Here is a 19,318-nt window from a genome sequence, read left to right as displayed (position 1 = left end):
GGGTTCAAACCTAATCACAACCTTCATCCAAACATTAATGTCTGAGCAATTTTGGGCCTCATATTTAATGAGAAATACGGTGTCCATGGAAAGTCTCCAGAGGAGGTTCTCAAGAATAATCCCAGAAATAAAAGGCCCCATATGAAGGACATTTCATGTCTCTAAGGCTGTACTCAATGGAATTCAGATGGATGAGGGGTTGGGATCTCATTCTAACACACTGGATAATGAAAGGCCTGGATAGAATGGTACAGAGAGATGTTATTTCTATTAGGATGAGAGTCAAGGATATGAGATTACACTCTAAAATAAAAGAATGTTCCTTTAAAACTGAGACGAGGGGGAATTTCGTCATATAGAAGGTGGTAAGTCAGTGGAATTTGTTGCCATAGAGGAATGAGGGTATATTTAAGACAGAGGTTGAAAAGTGTTTGATTGGAAAAATGGTTAAAACACTTACATGGGTTGAAAAACAAACAACCAGGATTGAATGATGAGAAACTCGATGAGCCAAATGGCCTAACTGTGCTCTGATATTTTATGGTCTTAAAAACACGGGGATAAAAGAGTTGAATATTAAAAATAAAGTGAAATTATTCTCCATTGACAACAATTTGTATTAGTGTAGCATCAGGGTTAAAGTGAAGTCCGCAGACCACATAGAGGGAAACACTTCAGTGGTTGGAGTTATAACTTCTCAAACATTCATTCTCTCCACAACTACCAGATCATGGCCATAGTTCCTCTTTCCTCTGTGGCAACAACGCATGGCATCTGGAAAATACATTGTAGTTATTCTCTTGACACTGCTACCATCAAGCATGAGGACTTCAGGCATAACTAAAAGCACTATCAGCAGGACCCGTTTCAAGTCCTACACTATTCTGAATGCTCGTGGTCTTTAATCAGAGCTGGGTCAATATCCTACAACACTCTACCAAGTAGCATTTTGGAAATTACTTCACCAGAGTGAATGCAACAATTCAAGAAGATGACTCACTGCAAACTCTTCAAAGGCACTTTAGGGGTGGATAATAAATGCTGGCCTTCCCCACAACAACCATCTCCTGGAAGTATAGATGCACTGAAGTATCTTAGCTTGTTTGAAAGCTTAGAAATAAATTAGATTGTTAGTAATAACATGCAATCATTACTCAGGAGTGGTAGAATATTCCCAAATTAAGTCCTGAATGCTGATGGGTTTATATTTGAATTATTGGCAAAATGCGAGTGTAAAACTGAATGAGAAAATGGCAGAATTTTGGTGCAACAAATGAATAAAGTAACAGTGAAATCATTCTTAATGTCAAAGATGTAACAGCAATTACTTGTATTTCTCCTCTCACCCACATATCTACTGATTCCATTTTTAATAAACTAAAATGCTTCCAATCTTCCAGTGACAAAGTAATAAACCAACCTCGCTCATCATTGTAGCTATCACCAGCCTTCTCCAGATCAATAATTCTTGCTTGCAATCTAGTATTATCTGCTTTCAGATCCACAAAAAGTTGTTCAGTTAGGCGTTCATTAATCACTGCTGTGTTCTGGATACTCTTAGCTCTTTAAAGACAGGAAATATGCAAATATTAAGTAAGCCATTTGACATTTTCTTGTATTATTTTAATGTATAACTTTCCATTTTTTCAAAAGGTCAGGTCATTTTGGTGTCCTTTTTTAACAGGTAATATTGTCATCTGGAAGGTGGGTGTAGAAAAGGATTCTGCAGCATTCCACGTACTAATAACTTCGGTGGCTCAATATGGAGTATAACATTTATATGTTAGAAACATAGAAAAACTACAGCATAATACAGGCCCTTCAGCCCCCTGTGCTGTGCCGAACATGTACTTATTTTAGAAATTACCGAGGGTTACCCATAGCCCTCCATTTTTCTTAGCTCCATGTGCCTATCCAGGCACTTAAAAGACCCTATCGTATCCACCTCCACCACCGTCCCCGGCAGCCCATTCCACACACTCACCGCTTACTGTGTTAAAAAAAAACCTACCCCTGACATCTCCTCTGTACCTACTTCCAAGCACCTTAAAACTGTACTCTCTCGTGTTAGCCATTTTAGCCCTGGCAAAAAGCCTCTGACTAACCACACAATCAATGCCTCTCAATGTTGATGATCTTTGTATTTTTAGTAAGTAATAACTTGTATCAAAATAGAGTTAAATATACTTTGTTATTTCCTTTCATAGATCTCTTTCTCATCAACACTTGTAATTGTTGGCCTTCGCAGTTTTATCCACGGATTTCTATAATGGAGTGATTTGCGAGCTAATGGGAAAGTGCCCACATGCAACCTGAGCTTGACGTTTTCAACATCCCATCACAGCATACAAGAATGTTATTCCACTTGAGACCATCAGATTAAAGTGACCATCTTATGTTATGTGAAATTGGCTATGTGAAAAAGACTAAGTGAACAGTATTTTTCAGCTCACATTCCTTGATCTGTGTAGATGAAACGGCTTCATGCTGGGGAAAAGCACAATATGGATCGTTTACTGGGAACCCTCCTCATAATGTTGGAGGTGGGGTCACCTATACAAAAATAATAGTATACAGCATGTGAGTGTGTCTTTAAGACCTACAAGTATTGTGTAGTATGACCTATGACTGTTGTGTGAGGAGCTACAATCTATAAATCATACTTGTTTCATAGCTCTTTCCTTGCTACTTGCCTTTCTGAATAGCAAATCATAAAAAGTCTAAGGATCCTAAAATAACAGGATGAACAATGTAATAATCCCCATAATGGCATCAATCTATTTGCTGAAAATAATAGTAAATACAATTATGTGCAAGAACATAGCTGCTTATAAAACCCGGAATGTGTAGACAAAAAAATTACTAATCACTGTCATTGACACAAGAGATTCTGCAAATGCTGACTATCCTGAGCAACACATACAATATGCTGAAGGAATTCAGCCTGCCAGGCAGTATCTTTGGAACTTAGTAAGTCAGACAGGAACTGTGCAATCATTGTTCAAGCCAACAATTTACTCCAAGAAGCTGATTACATTCTTTCGACTATGCTGCAACATTTGATCTTAAATCTCAATCAAAGGCACTCCTCTAAAATTTGCCCAAACATCTGTAACTGTCCATTGTGCAAAGAGACCAACATTGGATGATATATTTCACACAAAGAAAGGAAAGTACTTTTGCCCTCATGTTTCATTGTGTCTACTAACTCCGACAATCATTTTCTAACTGTGTGAGGAACTTCAGTTCTTCATGTGCTCTAACTCCCAGTACATTCTCCTTCACAGTAAGCTTGAGTACACAACTCTGTTAACGGTATAGATGCTTGGAGGTGCTTTTTCCCCAATGCGTTAGGCTCCACTTGAGTTTAAACCAAACTTTAGCCCATTTTCCTGCAGCACCTTTCCAGTACGGGTGAATATAAAAATTAGGAGGAGAATATTCTGCCCCTAGTAGCTGCTTACACTTTAATAAGAACGTGGATGAACTGCTACTGAATTCCTCATTCCTATCCACTCTCAGCCACGTTTCAATCCCTTGCTTGTTCAATTTGTATCAACGTCAGCCTCAACAACATTACAGACTTTTCTGCCTTGCACTGAGGAGATCCAGACTCTCAACCATAAGAAAGAAAAAGAACACCATTTCACTTCTGGTTTTAATAGTCAATCGCTTAATTATAAACAGTGATCCCTAGAAAAATCTCCACATTTACATTTTCAGGACCCCTCAGGATCTTATGTTTAAAGTCCAATATATTTTTTTAAATTTTTTTTATTGAATTTTCAAATAGGTTACAGAAAGGAAAAAAAAATTATCAACCTTTCCCCCCTCCCCTTAACCGCTCCCCCCAACATATCCCTATAGAAAAAAAAGAGAAGAAAAAAGTAAGGAAGAAAAAAGAAAGAAAGAAAGAATGCCTGGATATCGGAAGATCCCCACATGCTCCATGGAGTTCATAATAGCTTTAATATGTATATTTAATTTCTTTCCCCAGATAACCAATAATTTTATCTTCGGAGCACCTATATATTTAATACTATTTTTTGTAAATAAGGGCACCAAATTTTCAGAAATATTTCATATTTATCTCTTAAATTATAAGTAATTTTTTCAAGTGGAATGCAGCTAAAAATTTCATTCTTCCAACAATCTATACTTAAGTATGAATCCGATTTCCAAGTAACTGCAATAGCCTTTTTGGCTACTGCCAATGCAATTTTTATGAATTCTTTCTGATATTTATTCAATTTGGATTTCGATTTTATCCCTTCAATATCACCTAGTAAAAATAATGTTGGATTATGTGGAAGTTGTATTCCAATAATTTGTTCCAGTAAAACTCTTAAATTTGTCCAAAATGGTTGAATTTTAAAACAAGACCAAGTAGAGTGTAAAAAAGTACCAATTTCTTGATTACATCGAAAACATTGATCAGATAAATTTGAGTTTAATCTATTTATTTTTTGTGGTGTAATATATATTTGATGTAAAAAGTTATATTGTACTAATCTTAGTCGAACATTTATTGTATTTGTCATACTGTCAAGACATAATCTTGACCAACTTGTTTCATCAATTTTAATATTCAAATCAGTTTCCCATTTTTGTCTTGACTTATGAATTCCTTGTTTAATTGCCTGTTTTTGAATCAAATTATACATACCAGAAATAATTTTTTTAATTTTTCCTTTATGAATTAAAGTTTCTATTTCATTAGGTTTCGGCAATATCATCGTTTGACCCAGTTTATCTCTTAAATAAGCCCTTAATTGGAAATAACAGTAAAGAGTGTTATTTGATATTTTATATTTATTCTTTAATTGGTCAAATGACATTAATATACCTCCTTCAAAACAGTCTCCTATATATCTAATCCCTTTGTGAAACCAGTTATATAAAAGTTGATTATCCATTGTAAAAGGGATAAGTATATTTTGAATTAAGTGTCTCCTTGCTAATAAAGATTTCCTTATCTCATCATCAACATTTATCTTATTCCATAAATCAATCAAATGTTTTAGTATAGGATATTCTTTCTTTTCCTGTATCCATTTAGATTCCCATTTATATATAAAATCTTAAATATAAAATGGATTTAAAATGGATTAAAACCTTAAATACTAAACTCAAGGCTGAAGTGGTGATGAATGGCCAAATTTCAACATCATTTCAGTTAACAAGGTCAACTAGACAAGGTTGTCCATTATCACCTGCTTTATTTGTGTTGGCGATAGAACCATTAGCTGAATTAATACAGATATCATGGGTGTCAGAGTTAATCAGGAGGAATATAAGATTAACTTATTTGCTGATGATGTTCTGATTTACCTAACTAACCCATTGCATTCGTTGCGTAAATTATCTTCTAGATTGGAAGAATATGGGAAAATATCAGGGTACAAAATAAATTGGGATAAAAGTGAAATTCTACCCCTTACTAAAGGAGATTATAGCCAATGTCAATTAATAGCTCAATTTAGATGGCCGATAAATGGTATAAAGTATTTAGGTATAAGAGTTGATCATGATATAAAGAATTTATATAAATTAAATTATTTGTCATTATTGAAAAAAATTCAAGAGGATCTTGATAAATGGATGATGTTACCAATAACATTAATAGGTAGAGTCAACGCTGTAAAAATGAATATATTCCCTAGATTACAATATTTATTCCAAGCATTACCAATACAATTACCGCAGAAATTTTTTCAAGAGTTAAATAAATGTGTGAGGAAATTCCTTTGGAAAGGTAAGATGTCAAGAATATCGTTGGAAAAATTGACATGGAAATTTGACCTAGGAGGGTTACAATTACCAAATTTTAAGAATTATTACAAAGCAAATCAACTTAGATTTATTGCATCTCTTTTGATGAAGATAAACCAGCATGGATTAGAATAGAATTAGACAAAATAGGAGAAAATATACCAGAAGATTTTATATGTCCAATATTTTTCAAGTAATCTTCAACCCCACAAAATGCTCTATATTATTTCTAGCTGTGTATATTTCTCGCAGTTTCTTCATCCAGTGGATTGGTATAGATCGTGAAGAGAAAATGTCCTCACACTAACTCACACTGAATCCAATTATGATTAGGACTCAGCAGAACAATTAACCAATGTCTACAATGAAGCTGGGATTTGGAAGGTAATGTGACACAGACACCATTAAATTTGGGTTTCATTGCCACTTTAGATGTAAAATTAACAACCCTCTTTACCTTTCTGCAAACCGTAATGTTGACATTGTTTCATCATAACAGATATCTGTGGGGCTTATTGTAGCAATCTGAAAATAATAATTTAAAAGCAAATGATCAGTATAGCAAAGCAAAGGTTTCAATTAGACAATCTGATTTGAAATATAACAGGGAATGCTTGCAGATATTTTGTAGCAAATAACATGGCCTCTATCTGTGCAATATATGTCAGCTTTGATTGGACCTAGTCCCCACCTGGATTTTCCTTTCAAGGTTCCCACTCACTTGAACTTGCCTGGACTATTTCTGGAAGCAATTGCATGCCAGCGAGCAGCTTCACAGATGGGCAGAGAGTAATGTGCATAGGCCCTGCTCCCATCCTGATAGGAGGCAAAGCTGAGGATGAAGGATTAAAGCCAGGACTATAAATAGAAAAAAAATTACGAGGCCACTGATATTCAGAGACATTTAAAAGCTATTAACATAATGTAAATTTTAAAAATTACATTTCAATACAAAGATAACAGAACTCTAAGAAAGAATCAGTAGTATTGAAGTAAGACAAAACGTCCATCCTTTCCTCTTAATCGCTAGATCAAGAATCCCCAGTGGTTTGAAAGGGTTTTCAAATCTGACACTAGGTCTGACAGGCATGGGACCAACAGCCAGCAGTCGGCACTCACTCTGTCCTAACAGTATAGTATGACAGTTTTCCACAGGACCAAGGCTTTCTTGCCTGGGAGCAGCTAAAGACCAGTGCCTCCCCTCAGGACCACAGGCTTCAGCAGGCAGGATTTGGCCCAGCACGTTTTCAAAGAAGTGTGGTGGGTTTGTCAATCACTTTTCAAGAAAATTGTAAACATTTAAAGGATAGTGAAACAGAAAGCGAGTGCATGACTACCAAGAGGAAAGAGAACCATTAAGACCAGCTATGTGAAATTGTATCCTATTTAAAATCATTGCCCTTGAAATAACACAGTGTATATAAAATGCAGTTGTAATTCCTTTCCTTCTATCGTTAATCCATTGATTTTAGAGAATAATGCCAAACTTGCTATAAAATACATTTGAAATGAAAGCATTACCAGTTCATACCTAATAATCTATATTACAATTTCAAGGCCATAACTTTTTAGAATTAAAATTTCAATTCATCGTCATTGACATGTAGAATGACTGTCCCCTTTCCAGCCTATAATGAATTATGAGACATTTCACTTGCTTATTCATTTACAGAAATATGCTGGAAGCATATAATTTGCACCCATCTTGCACTTTTCAACGTTCCCTTTCTTTCCTATAATTAGTGATTCATCCTGTGGTACAGTTTTCCAGAAGCTACTAATCCTCTGGTATTATCACACGTAGTATTCTTAATAAATAAATCTAAAGAACCAGACCAAATCCTTGGAGTTTTCCTGTTTTCCCTCAGTAATTTTAGTAGCTGAGATGCTGGAAAACACTGTAATGTTTAGATAAATATTAATTGCATCTTCATTCATATTCTCAAATGAGCTTTCATTGTAGAGGCTTGGGGCTTTCCTGCAGAACTTCAGGAGCCGGTTGCCTTAAAGTTATGGGAGACCAACAACCAGAATATAATGTGCATGATTGTTCTTTCCAATTCCGAAGCCGAACATGCTTGCTTTATGTAGACACTAACTTTAGTAATCAAAGCTGGAAACGCAAGTTCTTTTCCAATCCATAATCTAGGGAACAGAGTAGAAATCGAGTGCATCTCAATACTACTGCAACACAGAACTGACAATAGACTTGAACTTGATCTAAGCCCAGTGCATTAACAGTCGGTCAGTTGCTGGTGGGCCTTCAGTGGCTCATTGAAATCGTTTGGTGACCTGCACTGCATCTCTTTCAGATTTTCAAACTTGCAGAATCCAGACGTGATGCAATGTGTCATACTTTACAAATACTTGAGTTCGAGAATGTGACTTTCTCACTTGCTCCACAGATAGATTCTGAATAGACAGAAGATGCATAGAGCACTAGAACATTTTGTAAATGAGATATGCTTGCAAATGGACAGATACTTTAGTCTAACACATTTATGATTAGGTGAGAAGTTGACAGAGGTTTTTCTTTCATGGACAGACAGCAGTAGTTAGGTTGCTGAGATGTATTTGTCACTCAGAGAGGATGAAAATTTGCCTATTTGAGCCAAGTATACTCTTATTCATGCAGTTAAAGATAAATATTCTTTAAATAGCTTGAGTTCATTTCTGCCATTTCTCAGTTGTTAAAAATTAATGGATACTGGTAAATATCATGAAAAACTCACCATAAACATCTTGCTGTTCCCTCCCAGGGCCGAGCTGAGTAATCTGGTAAGCACCGAGTTCCGATAGGGAATGTACTGAACTCTCTTGCCCAGAGCCTTGTCCGATAAGGAACTGTATAACGTTTGCAGTTTTTCATTTTAATGATGGGTACATCCGAATCAGAATCACTTTGTTGCCAGTATGTGAAACATACCAGAATTGATTATGGTTTGGTGCCAATCATAAAACACAGGACAACACCACAACAGGCAACACAACAGTAGTCCAAACAGGCAAAAGTAACCAACAATTAGCAGAAAAGTGACATGTCCAATTATCAAACGTAAATAAATGTGAACATATGAGCAGACTCAATAATTATCAATAGAACAAGAAAAGCAGGAAATGCCATTTGCAGATGTTGTGCAGGGACAGTCAGGATATTATACCTGAGTGAGTTTTGTTGCGAAGCTGGATAGCTACAGGAAAGATGCTCTGCAAAAGATGTTTAGTCCTGGTGATGACGGGGTAATGGACTCCCAGATGGCAATTTGATAAAAAGGTGACTGTGAGGTGGGTGGAGTCAGCAGTAATCTTTTTTCAGATCTTTCCTTCGCTTTAGCAATGAAAAGGTCTTTTAATGTCAGTATCTGGCAATCATTTCTCTTTTTTGCTGGGTGGAGCACTCACTGCAACGGGAAGTTGGAGAGGGAGGAGGTGGCAGGAACCGAACGGTGAGAGAGGTGGTCACAACACTCTCAGTGACAGCTGAATAAAAATTCAGCAGGATTCCCTCTGAGATACTAAGCTGCCTAAGTTGGAGTAGGAGGTACAACCTCAGAATCAGAATCAAGTTTATTATCACTGGCATGTGTGGTAATAAATTACACGATACATATACTGTATTGAATAGGTTAAAAATCGTGCAAAAAAGCAGAAATAATATATATTAAAAAAGTGAGGTAGTGTTCACGGCTTCAATGTCCATTTAGGAATCGGATGGCAGAGGGGAAGAAGCTGTTCCAGAGTTGCTGAGTGTGTGCCTTCAGGCTTCTGTACCTCCTACCTAATGGTAACAGTGAGTAAAGGGTATGTCCTGGGTGCTGGGGGTCCTTAATAATGGACGCTGCCTGTCTGAGACATCGCCCCCTGAAAATGTCCTGAGTTCTTTGTAGGCTAGTGCCCAAAATGGAGCTGACTAAATTTACAACACTCTGCAGCCTCTTTCAGTCCTGTCAGTAGCCCCTCCGTACCAGACAGAGATGCAGCCTGTCAGAATGCTCTCCATAGTACATCTATAGAAGTTTTTGAGTGTATTTGTTGACATACTAAATCTCTTCAAACTCTCAAAGAAGTATAGATGCTGTCTTACCTTCTTTATAACTGCATCGATATATTGGGACCACGTTAGGTCCTCAGAGATCTTGACACCCAGGAACTTGAAGCTGCTTGCTCTCTCCACTCCCTCTATGAGGATTGGTATGTACTCCTTCATCTTACCCTTCCTGAAGTCCACTATCATCTCTTTTGTCTTACTGACATTGAGTGCCAGGTTGTTGCTGTGTCACCACTCCACTAGTTGGCATATCTCACTCCAGTATGTCCTCTCAACACCACCTGAGATTCTACCAACAATGTTTGTATTGTCAGCAAATTTGGTATTTGAGCTACGCCTAGCCACACAGTCATGGGTATGGAGAGAGTAGAGCAGTGGGCTAAGCACACACTCCTGAGGTGAACTAGTTTTGATCATCAGCAAGAAGGAGATACTATCATCAATCCACATAAATTGTGGTCTTCTGGTTAGGAAGTTGAGGATCCAATTGCAGAGGGAGTTACAGAGGCCCAGGTTCGTTAACTTCTCAGTTAAGATTGTGCGAATGATGGAGTTAAATGCTGAGCTATAGTCAATGAACAGCATCCTGACACAAGAGTTTGTGTTGTCCAGGTGATCTAAAGTGGTGTGGTCAGCCATTGAGCTTGCATCTGCCGTTGACCTATTGCGGCGATAGGTAAATTGCAGTGGGTCCAGGTCCTTGCTGAGGCAGGAGTTCAGTCTAGTCATGACCAACCTCTCAAGGCATTTCATCGCTGTTCATGTGAGTGCTACTGGGCAATAGTCATTAAGGCAGCTCACTTATTCTTCTTAGGCACTGGTATAAATAGCAGAGAGGGGTCAAAAATGTCCTTGAATATTCCCGCCAGCTGTTTGGCACAAGTTTTCAGAGCCATACTAGACAATCCTACTGATGACTGTAATGTAGTTATCCCACTTCAATGCCTTAGTAATGGTAGTCCCCAGGCACTTGAATAACTTGACCACAGACACAGCCTGACCATTAATTTCCAAGGGGGGGGTTAGTGGAAAACAAAATTTGTTTCCAGTGTTTTGATAGCATTAGGCTACAAGTTGTTACAAGCACATCATGCTGCAAGACAGTCTACCTCTCTTTGAAAGCAGGTCACATCATTATTAGAGATGAGACCAACTACAGTCGAGTCACACATGAACTTCAGGATGTTTATGGATTTGTCTGTGGAGTCACTTGTATAAAGCAAGGGGGGGGGGGTGAAAGAACGCAACCCTAGAGAGAACCTGTGATTATAAACATTCAATCAGATTGGCAGGAGTCCAGCTATACATACTGCTTCCTTCCTGTCAGGAAGTACATAATCCACTGACAGCGAGCTGGGTTAGATTGCTCTGGAGCAATAGTGTTGAAGGTGGAGCTAACTCCACAAACAAGATCCTCACATAGGTGTTGGGGGAAGTCCTAATGCTGTAGAATGCAATGAAGGCACAAATTAACTGCATCCTCACCTGAGCAATTTCATAGTTCAAAGGTCAAAGTAAGATTATTATCAAAGTACATATATGTCACCATATACAACCCTGAGATTCATTTTCTTGCGGGCATATTCAATAAATTTATAATAAAATAATAAACATAATAGAATCAACTAGTGTGTAAAAGACACAAACTCTGCAAATACAAAATGAAAGAAATAATAATAATAATAACTAAATAAGCAATAAGAACATGATGAAGAGTCCTTGAAAGGGAGTCCATGAGTTGTAAGAACATTTCAGTGATGGGACAAGTGGAGTTATCCCCTTTAGGTTCAAACGCTTGATAGTCGAGGGGTAATAACTGTTCCTCAACCTGGTGATGTGAGTCCTGAGGCCTGGTGTGAGAACCTTCTTCCTGATGGCAGCATTGAGAAGAAAGCATAAGTTGGGTGGTGGGGGTCCCTAACGATGGATGCTGCTTTCTTGCGACAACACTCCATGTAGATGTGCTCAATGGTGGGGAGGTCTTTACCCGTGATGGACTGGGCCGTGTTCATTACTTTTTGTAGGAAGTTCCATTCCAGTGCTCTGGAGTTTCCATACCAGACTGTTATGCAACCACACATCTGTGGAAGTTTATCAGAGTTTTAGATGTCATGCAAATCTTCGCAAACTCCTTGGGAAATAGAGGTGTAGCCATGCCTCCTTTGTAATTTTTTTTTATGTGCTGGGCCCAGGACAGGTCCCCTGAAAGGATAACACTGAAGAATTTAAAGTTGCTGACCCTCTTCATCTTTGATCCTTTGATTTGGCCAATGACAGTGGTATCATTAGCAAACTTGAAAATTGCACTGCAGTCATAAGTGTAAGGCAAGTAGAGCAGGGAGCTAAGCACACAGCCTTGTGGTGCACCTGTGCTGAGATTGTAGAGGAGATGTTGTTGCCAATCTAAACTGATGAGGGTCTGCAAGTGAAGAAATCAAAGATCCAATTGCACAAGGAGATATTGAGTCCAAGGTCTTGAAGCTTATTGATTAGTTTTGAGACAATGATGGTTTCTTTTTTTAAAAAATTTTTTATTAGTTTTTCAAAACATTTTACAAATTAAAAACCCCAAATCCCAATGAGGAACATTAGTGCAAAATTAAGCATACAATAACAATATGTTACAAAAGAAGAGAATTTAGCCAAAAAAAAGCACCTAAATTAAAGACAAGTAAGCTTAGTGTCCTCCCCAAGCCCCACAACACAAGAAAATACAACAGCAACTCCAGACCAACCATAACACAATATAGAGAGTATAAGTCAGGACAGCCAAGCTCCCAGACTGTTAATACACTCAGCAACAGAGGATAATAATGCCTTCTACCAGAAAAAAAAAGGAGCTGAAAGCAAGGGACCGAAGAGAAAAAAAAACCTTAGTCAAGAGGAAGGTTATGAAAGTACTCGATAAAAGGTCCCCAGACCTTATGGAACTTTAGATCCGAATTGAGAACTGAATAATGAATTTTTTCGAGGTCCAAACAGGCCATGATGTCGTTAAGCCATTGAGCATGTGGGTGGGGCAGCATCTCTCCATCTGAGGAGAATCCAGCGTCTAGCCAGGAGAGAGGCAAAGGATAATATTCGGCATTTGGTCGGACCCAGACATAAATCTGTCTCGCCCCAAAAACCGAACAGAGCAATTAAGGGGTTTGGTTCTAGGTGCTGATTCAGAATACACGATAACGTAGTGAAGACATCTTTCCAGAATTTCTCCAAGCTAGGACAGAACCAGTACATATGGATGAGAGAGGCCACGCCCCTCTTGCATTTATCACAGAGCGGACTAACGCTGGGGTAGAATCGAGATAGTTTAGATTTAGACATATGGGCTCTATGAACAATCTTAAACTGTAAAAGGCAGTGGCGAGCACAAAGAAACAATAATGGTTTCAATGAAGAGCATCCTGATATATGGCCCCTTTGCTGTCCACATGTTCCAAGGTTGAATGAGGAGTCAATGAGAGGGCATCTGCTGGGGACCTGTTGTGCTAGTAGGCAAATTGAAGTAGATTCTAGTTGCTTCTCAGTCAGGATTTGACATGTTTCATCACCAAGCTCTCAAAACACTTCATCACTGTAGAAGTAAGTGCTACTGGACAATTGTTGTTGAGGCAGGTTACCATGTTCTTCTTAGGCACCAGTATAAGTGAAGCTTGCTTGAAGCATGTGGGTGCCTCATGCTACTGAAGCAAGAGGGAAAAGATTTCAGTGAACACTTCAACCAGTTGATCAGCACGGGTCTTTAGTACTTGGCCAGGTACACTGTTGGACTGGATGCCCTTTGTGGATTCACACTCCTGGAGGATGCTCGCATGTCGGCGTCAGAGACTGTAACCACTGTAGGATTTTGTAATGGTCCCTCCTTGTTTTGATGGTCTAAGCGAGTATAGAAGGCATTGAGCTTGTCTGGAAGCAATGCCCTGTTATCAGCTATGTCACCTGATTTTACTCTATAATAGGTGATGGCATTCGAACCCTGCCATGACTGTCAAGCAACCTTTGTTGATTCAAGTTTAGTCCAGAATTGCAACTTGCCCAGAGAGATGGCTTTCCAGAGATCGTGCCTTTTGGAACTGCTTGGTCACCAGACTTGAACTCCTTTGTTCTGGCCCTCATCAGGTTGTGTATCTCATGATTTATCCAGGGTTTCTGGTTGGGGAAGGTTGAATGATTTTGTGGGGACACACCCATCTACAACTGTTTTTATAAGGCTCTACAAGCAAACTGTAGCAGGTCAAGGCCAATATTAGATGCTCAACGGTTTTCATTTCTACCAAAGTCAGAGCAACTGACCTACAATCATTTAGTCCAATGATTTTGTCTTTCTTGGGAACTGGAACAATTATAGCAACTTTAAAGCAATGAAGAACCCTACGTAATTGCAGGGAGGTGTTAAATATCATAGTAAAGGCAAGCACAGTGTCTTAGAGTACCAGGTTAGACACCATCAGGGCCTGCAGCGATCCTAGTATCAGCAATCCCAGTATCAAAAGAAGTGAGAATCCAAGACATCCATAGTATCCAAGACATCTTCAAGGAGTGGTGCATCAGAAAAGAGGCTTCCTTCATCAAGGATCACCACCCTTTAATCATTGTCACCATCAGGTAGGAGGTACAGAAGCCTGAAGGTACACAATCAGCCACTGGGGGACAGTTTCTTCCCCTCTGCCATCTGATTTCTGAATGGCTATTGAACCCATGAACACTACCTCATACTTTTTTAAAATTTCTGTTGTTGTAGTACTTACCTTAATTTAACTATTTTATATTAATGTACAGATATATACTGTAACTACTGTGGTTCTTTTTTTTTATAGAACATAGAACCATAGAACATTACAGCACAGAAACAGGCCTTTTGGCCCTTCTTGGCTGTGCTGAACCATTTTTCTGCCTAGTCCCACCGACCTGTACCTGGACCATATCCCTCCAAACCCCTTTCATCCATATATCTGTCCAAGTTTTTCTTAAATGTCAAAAGTGAGCCCGCATTCACCATTTCATCTGGCAGCTCATTCCACACTCCCACCACTCTCTGCGTGAAGAAGCCCCCCATAATGTTCCCTTTCAACTTATCCCCCTTCACCCTTAACCCATGACCTCTGTTTTTTTTCTCCCCTGGACTCAGTGGAAAAAGCCTGCTTGCATTCACTCTATCTATACCCATCATAATTTTATACACCTCTATCAAATCACCCCTCATTCTTCTACGCTCCAGGGAATAAAGTCCTAAGCTATTCAACCTTTCTCTGTAACTCAGTTTCTCAAGTCCCAGCAACATCCTTGTAAACCTTCTCTGCACTCTTTCAACCTTATTAATATCCTTCCTGTAATTAGGTGACCAAAACTGCACATAATACTCCAAATTCGGTCTCACCAATGTCTTATACAACCTCACCATTACATTCCAACTCTTATACTCAATACTTTGATTTATAAAGGCCAATGTACCAAAAGCTCTCTTTACTACCCTATCTACTTGTGACGCCACTTTTAGGGAACTATGTATCTGTACTCCCAGATCCCTCTGTTTCACTGCACTCCTCAGTGTCCTACCATTTACCTTGTATGTTCTACCTTGGTTTGACCTTCCAAAGTGCAATACCGCACAATTGTCCGCATTAAACTCCATCTGCCATTTGTCAGCCCATTCCTCCAACTGGTCCAAATCCCTCTGCAAGCTTTGAAAACGGTCCTCACTGTCCACTACACCTCCAATCTTGGTATCATCAGCTGATCCAATTTGCCACATGTATTGCATTGCACTGCAGCGGGAAGGTCAACAGATTTCACAACATATTCCGGTGATATTAAATCTGATTCTGAATCTGAGATGAGAAAAATGCTGATTGTCCTTATCAAACTGGCAATAAAACTTGTAGATTTGATTGGCCAAGGTTGAGGAGAGAGACACTTGGGAGCACTTCTGTTTGAAATTGGTAAGACCTTGCAGGGAGCTCCAGACTGTCCAGCTGTTGGTGTTGAAGTCTCTGTCTGGCTAATCCTTTCACCACTTTCAGAGCTTTATTAAACTGCTGTTTTGCAGAGCTATATTCCTCTCGTTTCCAGACCTGTAGGCATGATCCTTTGCAGATGTGAGAGTCCTGAACTCCTTGGTGAACCGCGGGCTCACATAAAGAAATCAAGATAAAGACATCAAGACTCACTCACACTGATTTTGTTTACTGTGCACAGTATAAAGAATTGCCAGGGCAGGGATTAGACATAAATATTAAAACTGCAAGCTGGACTCAAGATGCAATATCGGTTTCATTTACTTTTTGAAGAAAGGTCTGGTAGGGTTAAGCTCACCTAATAACATTTCCAAGTGTTGTTAGACTGAGATTGATTGCTCGTGCTTCATTGAATCTGTCAGAAGTGACTCCTGCACTTTGCTGCCTTTCACTGCCAGCCAAATCCACCAGGTCAATTTCCGAATGCTTCATACTATGCTGGTCTGCGAACACCTGCTATGAATATGAAGCAGTTATTTATTTGCCTATCAAGCTGCAACCAGAGTACCTACTGAACTGAATGAAATGCAGCGGCCAAGTTAAGAAATAAGGACATAAAATGTGCAGAAAAATTAAATGCTTGATATAAAACAGGAAAATATGGACATGGTGGTGAGCAACCTTTCGCATTGGTCATCATGTCCTGGAGAGAACATATGGCTCATTTAGCTAAAAACATTTAGACAACTATTTTAATAGACCTGTTGAGATGAGGGGTCTGTTTCCACACTCTACAACTAAGCAATCCCTCAACAAGTGTGAGATGTGAAGAGATTAAGACCATAAATCAAGGCGCAGAATGAGGCATTTGGCCCATTATTGTTGATTTATTATACCTCTGAAACCCACTCACCTACCTTCTCCTCGTAGCCTTTGACACCCTGATAAATCAAGGTTCTATCAAACTCTACCCAGTGACTTGGCCTCCACAGCTGTTTGTGCCAATGATTTCCACAGATTTACCTCCCTCTGACTAAAGACATTTTTCCCCATCTCTGTTCAAAATGGATGTTCCTCTATTCTGAGGTTCTGCCCTCAGGTCCTAGATTCCCCCACCATAGGAAACATCGTCTCCACATCCACTTTATCTAAGCCTATCAATATTGGATAGGTTTCAATGAGTTTTCACACCCCCGGCCCCACACCAGCCCCATTCTTCTAAGCTCCAGTGAGTACAGGCCCAGAGCCACCAAAGACTCCTCATACGTTAACCCTTATAGTCCTGGGATCATTCTCAAGAAGCTCCTCTGGGCTCTCTGCAATGCCAGCATATCTTTCCTTAGATAAGGGGCCCAGACCTGCTCACAATACTGCAAGTGCAGTGCGGCTAATGCATTATAAAGCCTTAGCATTACATACTGGTTTTTGTATTCTAGACTTCTTGAAATGAATGCTAACATTGCATTTGCCTTTCTTACCACAAAAGCAGTTGGCAAGATAACCTTCAGAAAAGCCTGTACATGGACTCCCATGTCCCTTTGCACTTCTGATTTTAGAATTTTCTCACCAAAATAGTCCACACCTTTATTCCTTCTACCAAAGTGCATGACCATACACTTCCCTACACTATATTCTATCTGCCCCTTCTTTGCCCATTCTCCCAATCTAAATCCTTCTCCAGACACCCGGATTCCTCAACACTACCTGCACTTCCACCTTTCTTCGTATCATCCCTAAACTTAGCCACAAAGCCAACAATTCCTTCATTAGCATACTGTATAATGTGAAAAAATGGTCCCAACGTTGACCCCTGCAGAAGATCACTAGTCACAGGCAGCCAACTAGAAAAGTCCACTATTATTCCCACTCTTTGTCAATATCCATGCTAGTATCTTTTCTTTAATAGCTTGGTGTCTTATGTTGTTAAGCAGCCTTATGTGTGGCAACTTGTCAAAGGCGTTTTGAAAATCCAAGTAAACAACATCTACTGACTCTCCACTGTCTATTCTGCTTGTTATTTAGAAACATAGAAAACTTACAGCACAATACAGGTCCTTCGGCCCTCAAAGTTGTGCTGAACACGTCCCTACCTTAGAACTTACTAAGCTTACCTATAGCCCTCTATTTTACTAAGCTCCATGTACCTATCTAAAAGCCTCTTAAAAGACCCTATCGTATCCATAGAATTTCCTCAAAGACTTCCAATAGATTTGTCAGGCACAATTTCCCCTTAAGAACACCCTGCTGACTTCGGCCTATTTTGTCATGTGCCTCTAGGACTGAAACCTCATCAACTTCTGCCTTAAATATACCCTTGGACATGACCTCTCCAGCAGACCGTGACAGAGCATTCCACAAATACACTACTCCCTGACTCAAAAAGTTCCTCCTTACCTCTGTTCTATAAGATCACCCCTCAATTCTGTGGTTGTGCCCTCTAGATCTGGATACCCCCACCACAGGAAACATCCTCTCCACATCCACCCTATCTAGTCCTTTCAACATTCGGTAGGTTTCAGTGAAATCCCCCTGCATTCTGTCCCTTTTGTACAGGTCACGCCTTCCCCAGAAAGCATCCCAAAGGTCCAGAAATCTGAAACCCTCCCCCCTGCACCAATTCTTCAGCTACACATTCATCTGCCAAATCATCCAATTCTTACCCGCACCCACACTGGCAACAACCCAGTGATGACTATCCTGGAGGAAAAGCTTTTCAGCTTTCTACCTACCTCCCAATATTCTCTCTTCAGGCCCATTTACCTTTTCCTTCCTGTGTTGTTGGTGCCTATACATACCATGATTTCCGGCTGTTAACCCTCCCCACTTAGAATACTGGGGTATTCAATCCGAGATGTCCCTGACCCTGGCACCTGGGAGGCAGCATACCGTCTGGGTGTCTCTTTCATGTTCACAAAATCTGCTTCCTAATTAAGGAATCTTCTTTCCCCTCTTCCTCTTTCCCCCCTTCTCTTCTGAGTCACAGAGACAGACTCATGTTGCGATTAGGTCACAGCTGCCTCCCCCTGGTTGGTCGTTCCCCCCTCCAGTGGTATCCAGAATGCATTACTTGTTGTTGAGGGGAAAGGCCACAGATGTACTCTGTACTGGCTGCCCTTCCCTTTCTTGACAGTCACCCAGTTCGACCACCAGTTCAATTTCATTCATTTAGATTATTTTGAAAAATCTTATAAGACCAAATGAATTTGAATAAGCAACAAGCAGTGTGTTCAACTGCAGCATCAAAGCTGTGTTAATGGTACTGTGCCTCTGTTATTCATTGATCCTGGAAAATATATTACTTTTCAATAATACCCCAGCATTGAATGACACGGTTCTAATTGAATGCACATGTGGAATAAATTATGAACAGGAAAAATCCTTGCAGTTGACAGTCAATACCACTAGGTATAAATAATGGAGTCAATAGTGGATAATTCATCTGCTTTGTGGGACTGGACAATAATGTCTTGGCTCTAGACAGGGAAGGCCACTAACCTGATGGACAACCAAGATGAGGTATAACTCAGTACTATTAACTATTGAT

At 39.5% G+C, this 19,318-nt stretch overlaps 1 protein-coding gene across 1 annotated transcript in view; it reads right to left on the bottom strand.

Annotated features, from left to right (window-relative positions):
- Window positions 1-19,318, bottom strand: part of LOC132404011 (kinesin-like protein KIF28) — a 94,486-nt gene that overhangs the window by 54,042 nt on the left and 21,126 nt on the right. Inside the window, exons 6-9 of the mRNA XM_059987955.1 lie at window positions 16,133-16,287; window positions 8,505-8,616; window positions 6,230-6,297; window positions 1,421-1,563 (exon numbers count right to left, since the gene is read on the bottom strand). Coding sequence (XP_059843938.1) covers window positions 1,421-1,563; window positions 6,230-6,297; window positions 8,505-8,616; window positions 16,133-16,287 — 478 coding nt within the window. The remainder of the gene's footprint in view (window positions 1-1,420; window positions 1,564-6,229; window positions 6,298-8,504; window positions 8,617-16,132; window positions 16,288-19,318) is intronic.

This window comes from Hypanus sabinus, chromosome 2, assembly GCF_030144855.1.
Source record: "Hypanus sabinus isolate sHypSab1 chromosome 2, sHypSab1.hap1, whole genome shotgun sequence".
Classification (NCBI taxonomy): domain Eukaryota; kingdom Metazoa; phylum Chordata; class Chondrichthyes; order Myliobatiformes; family Dasyatidae; genus Hypanus; species Hypanus sabinus.
The sequence above is the reverse complement of the archived record's forward strand: the minus strand, read 5'-3'. Positions and strand labels throughout refer to the sequence as shown.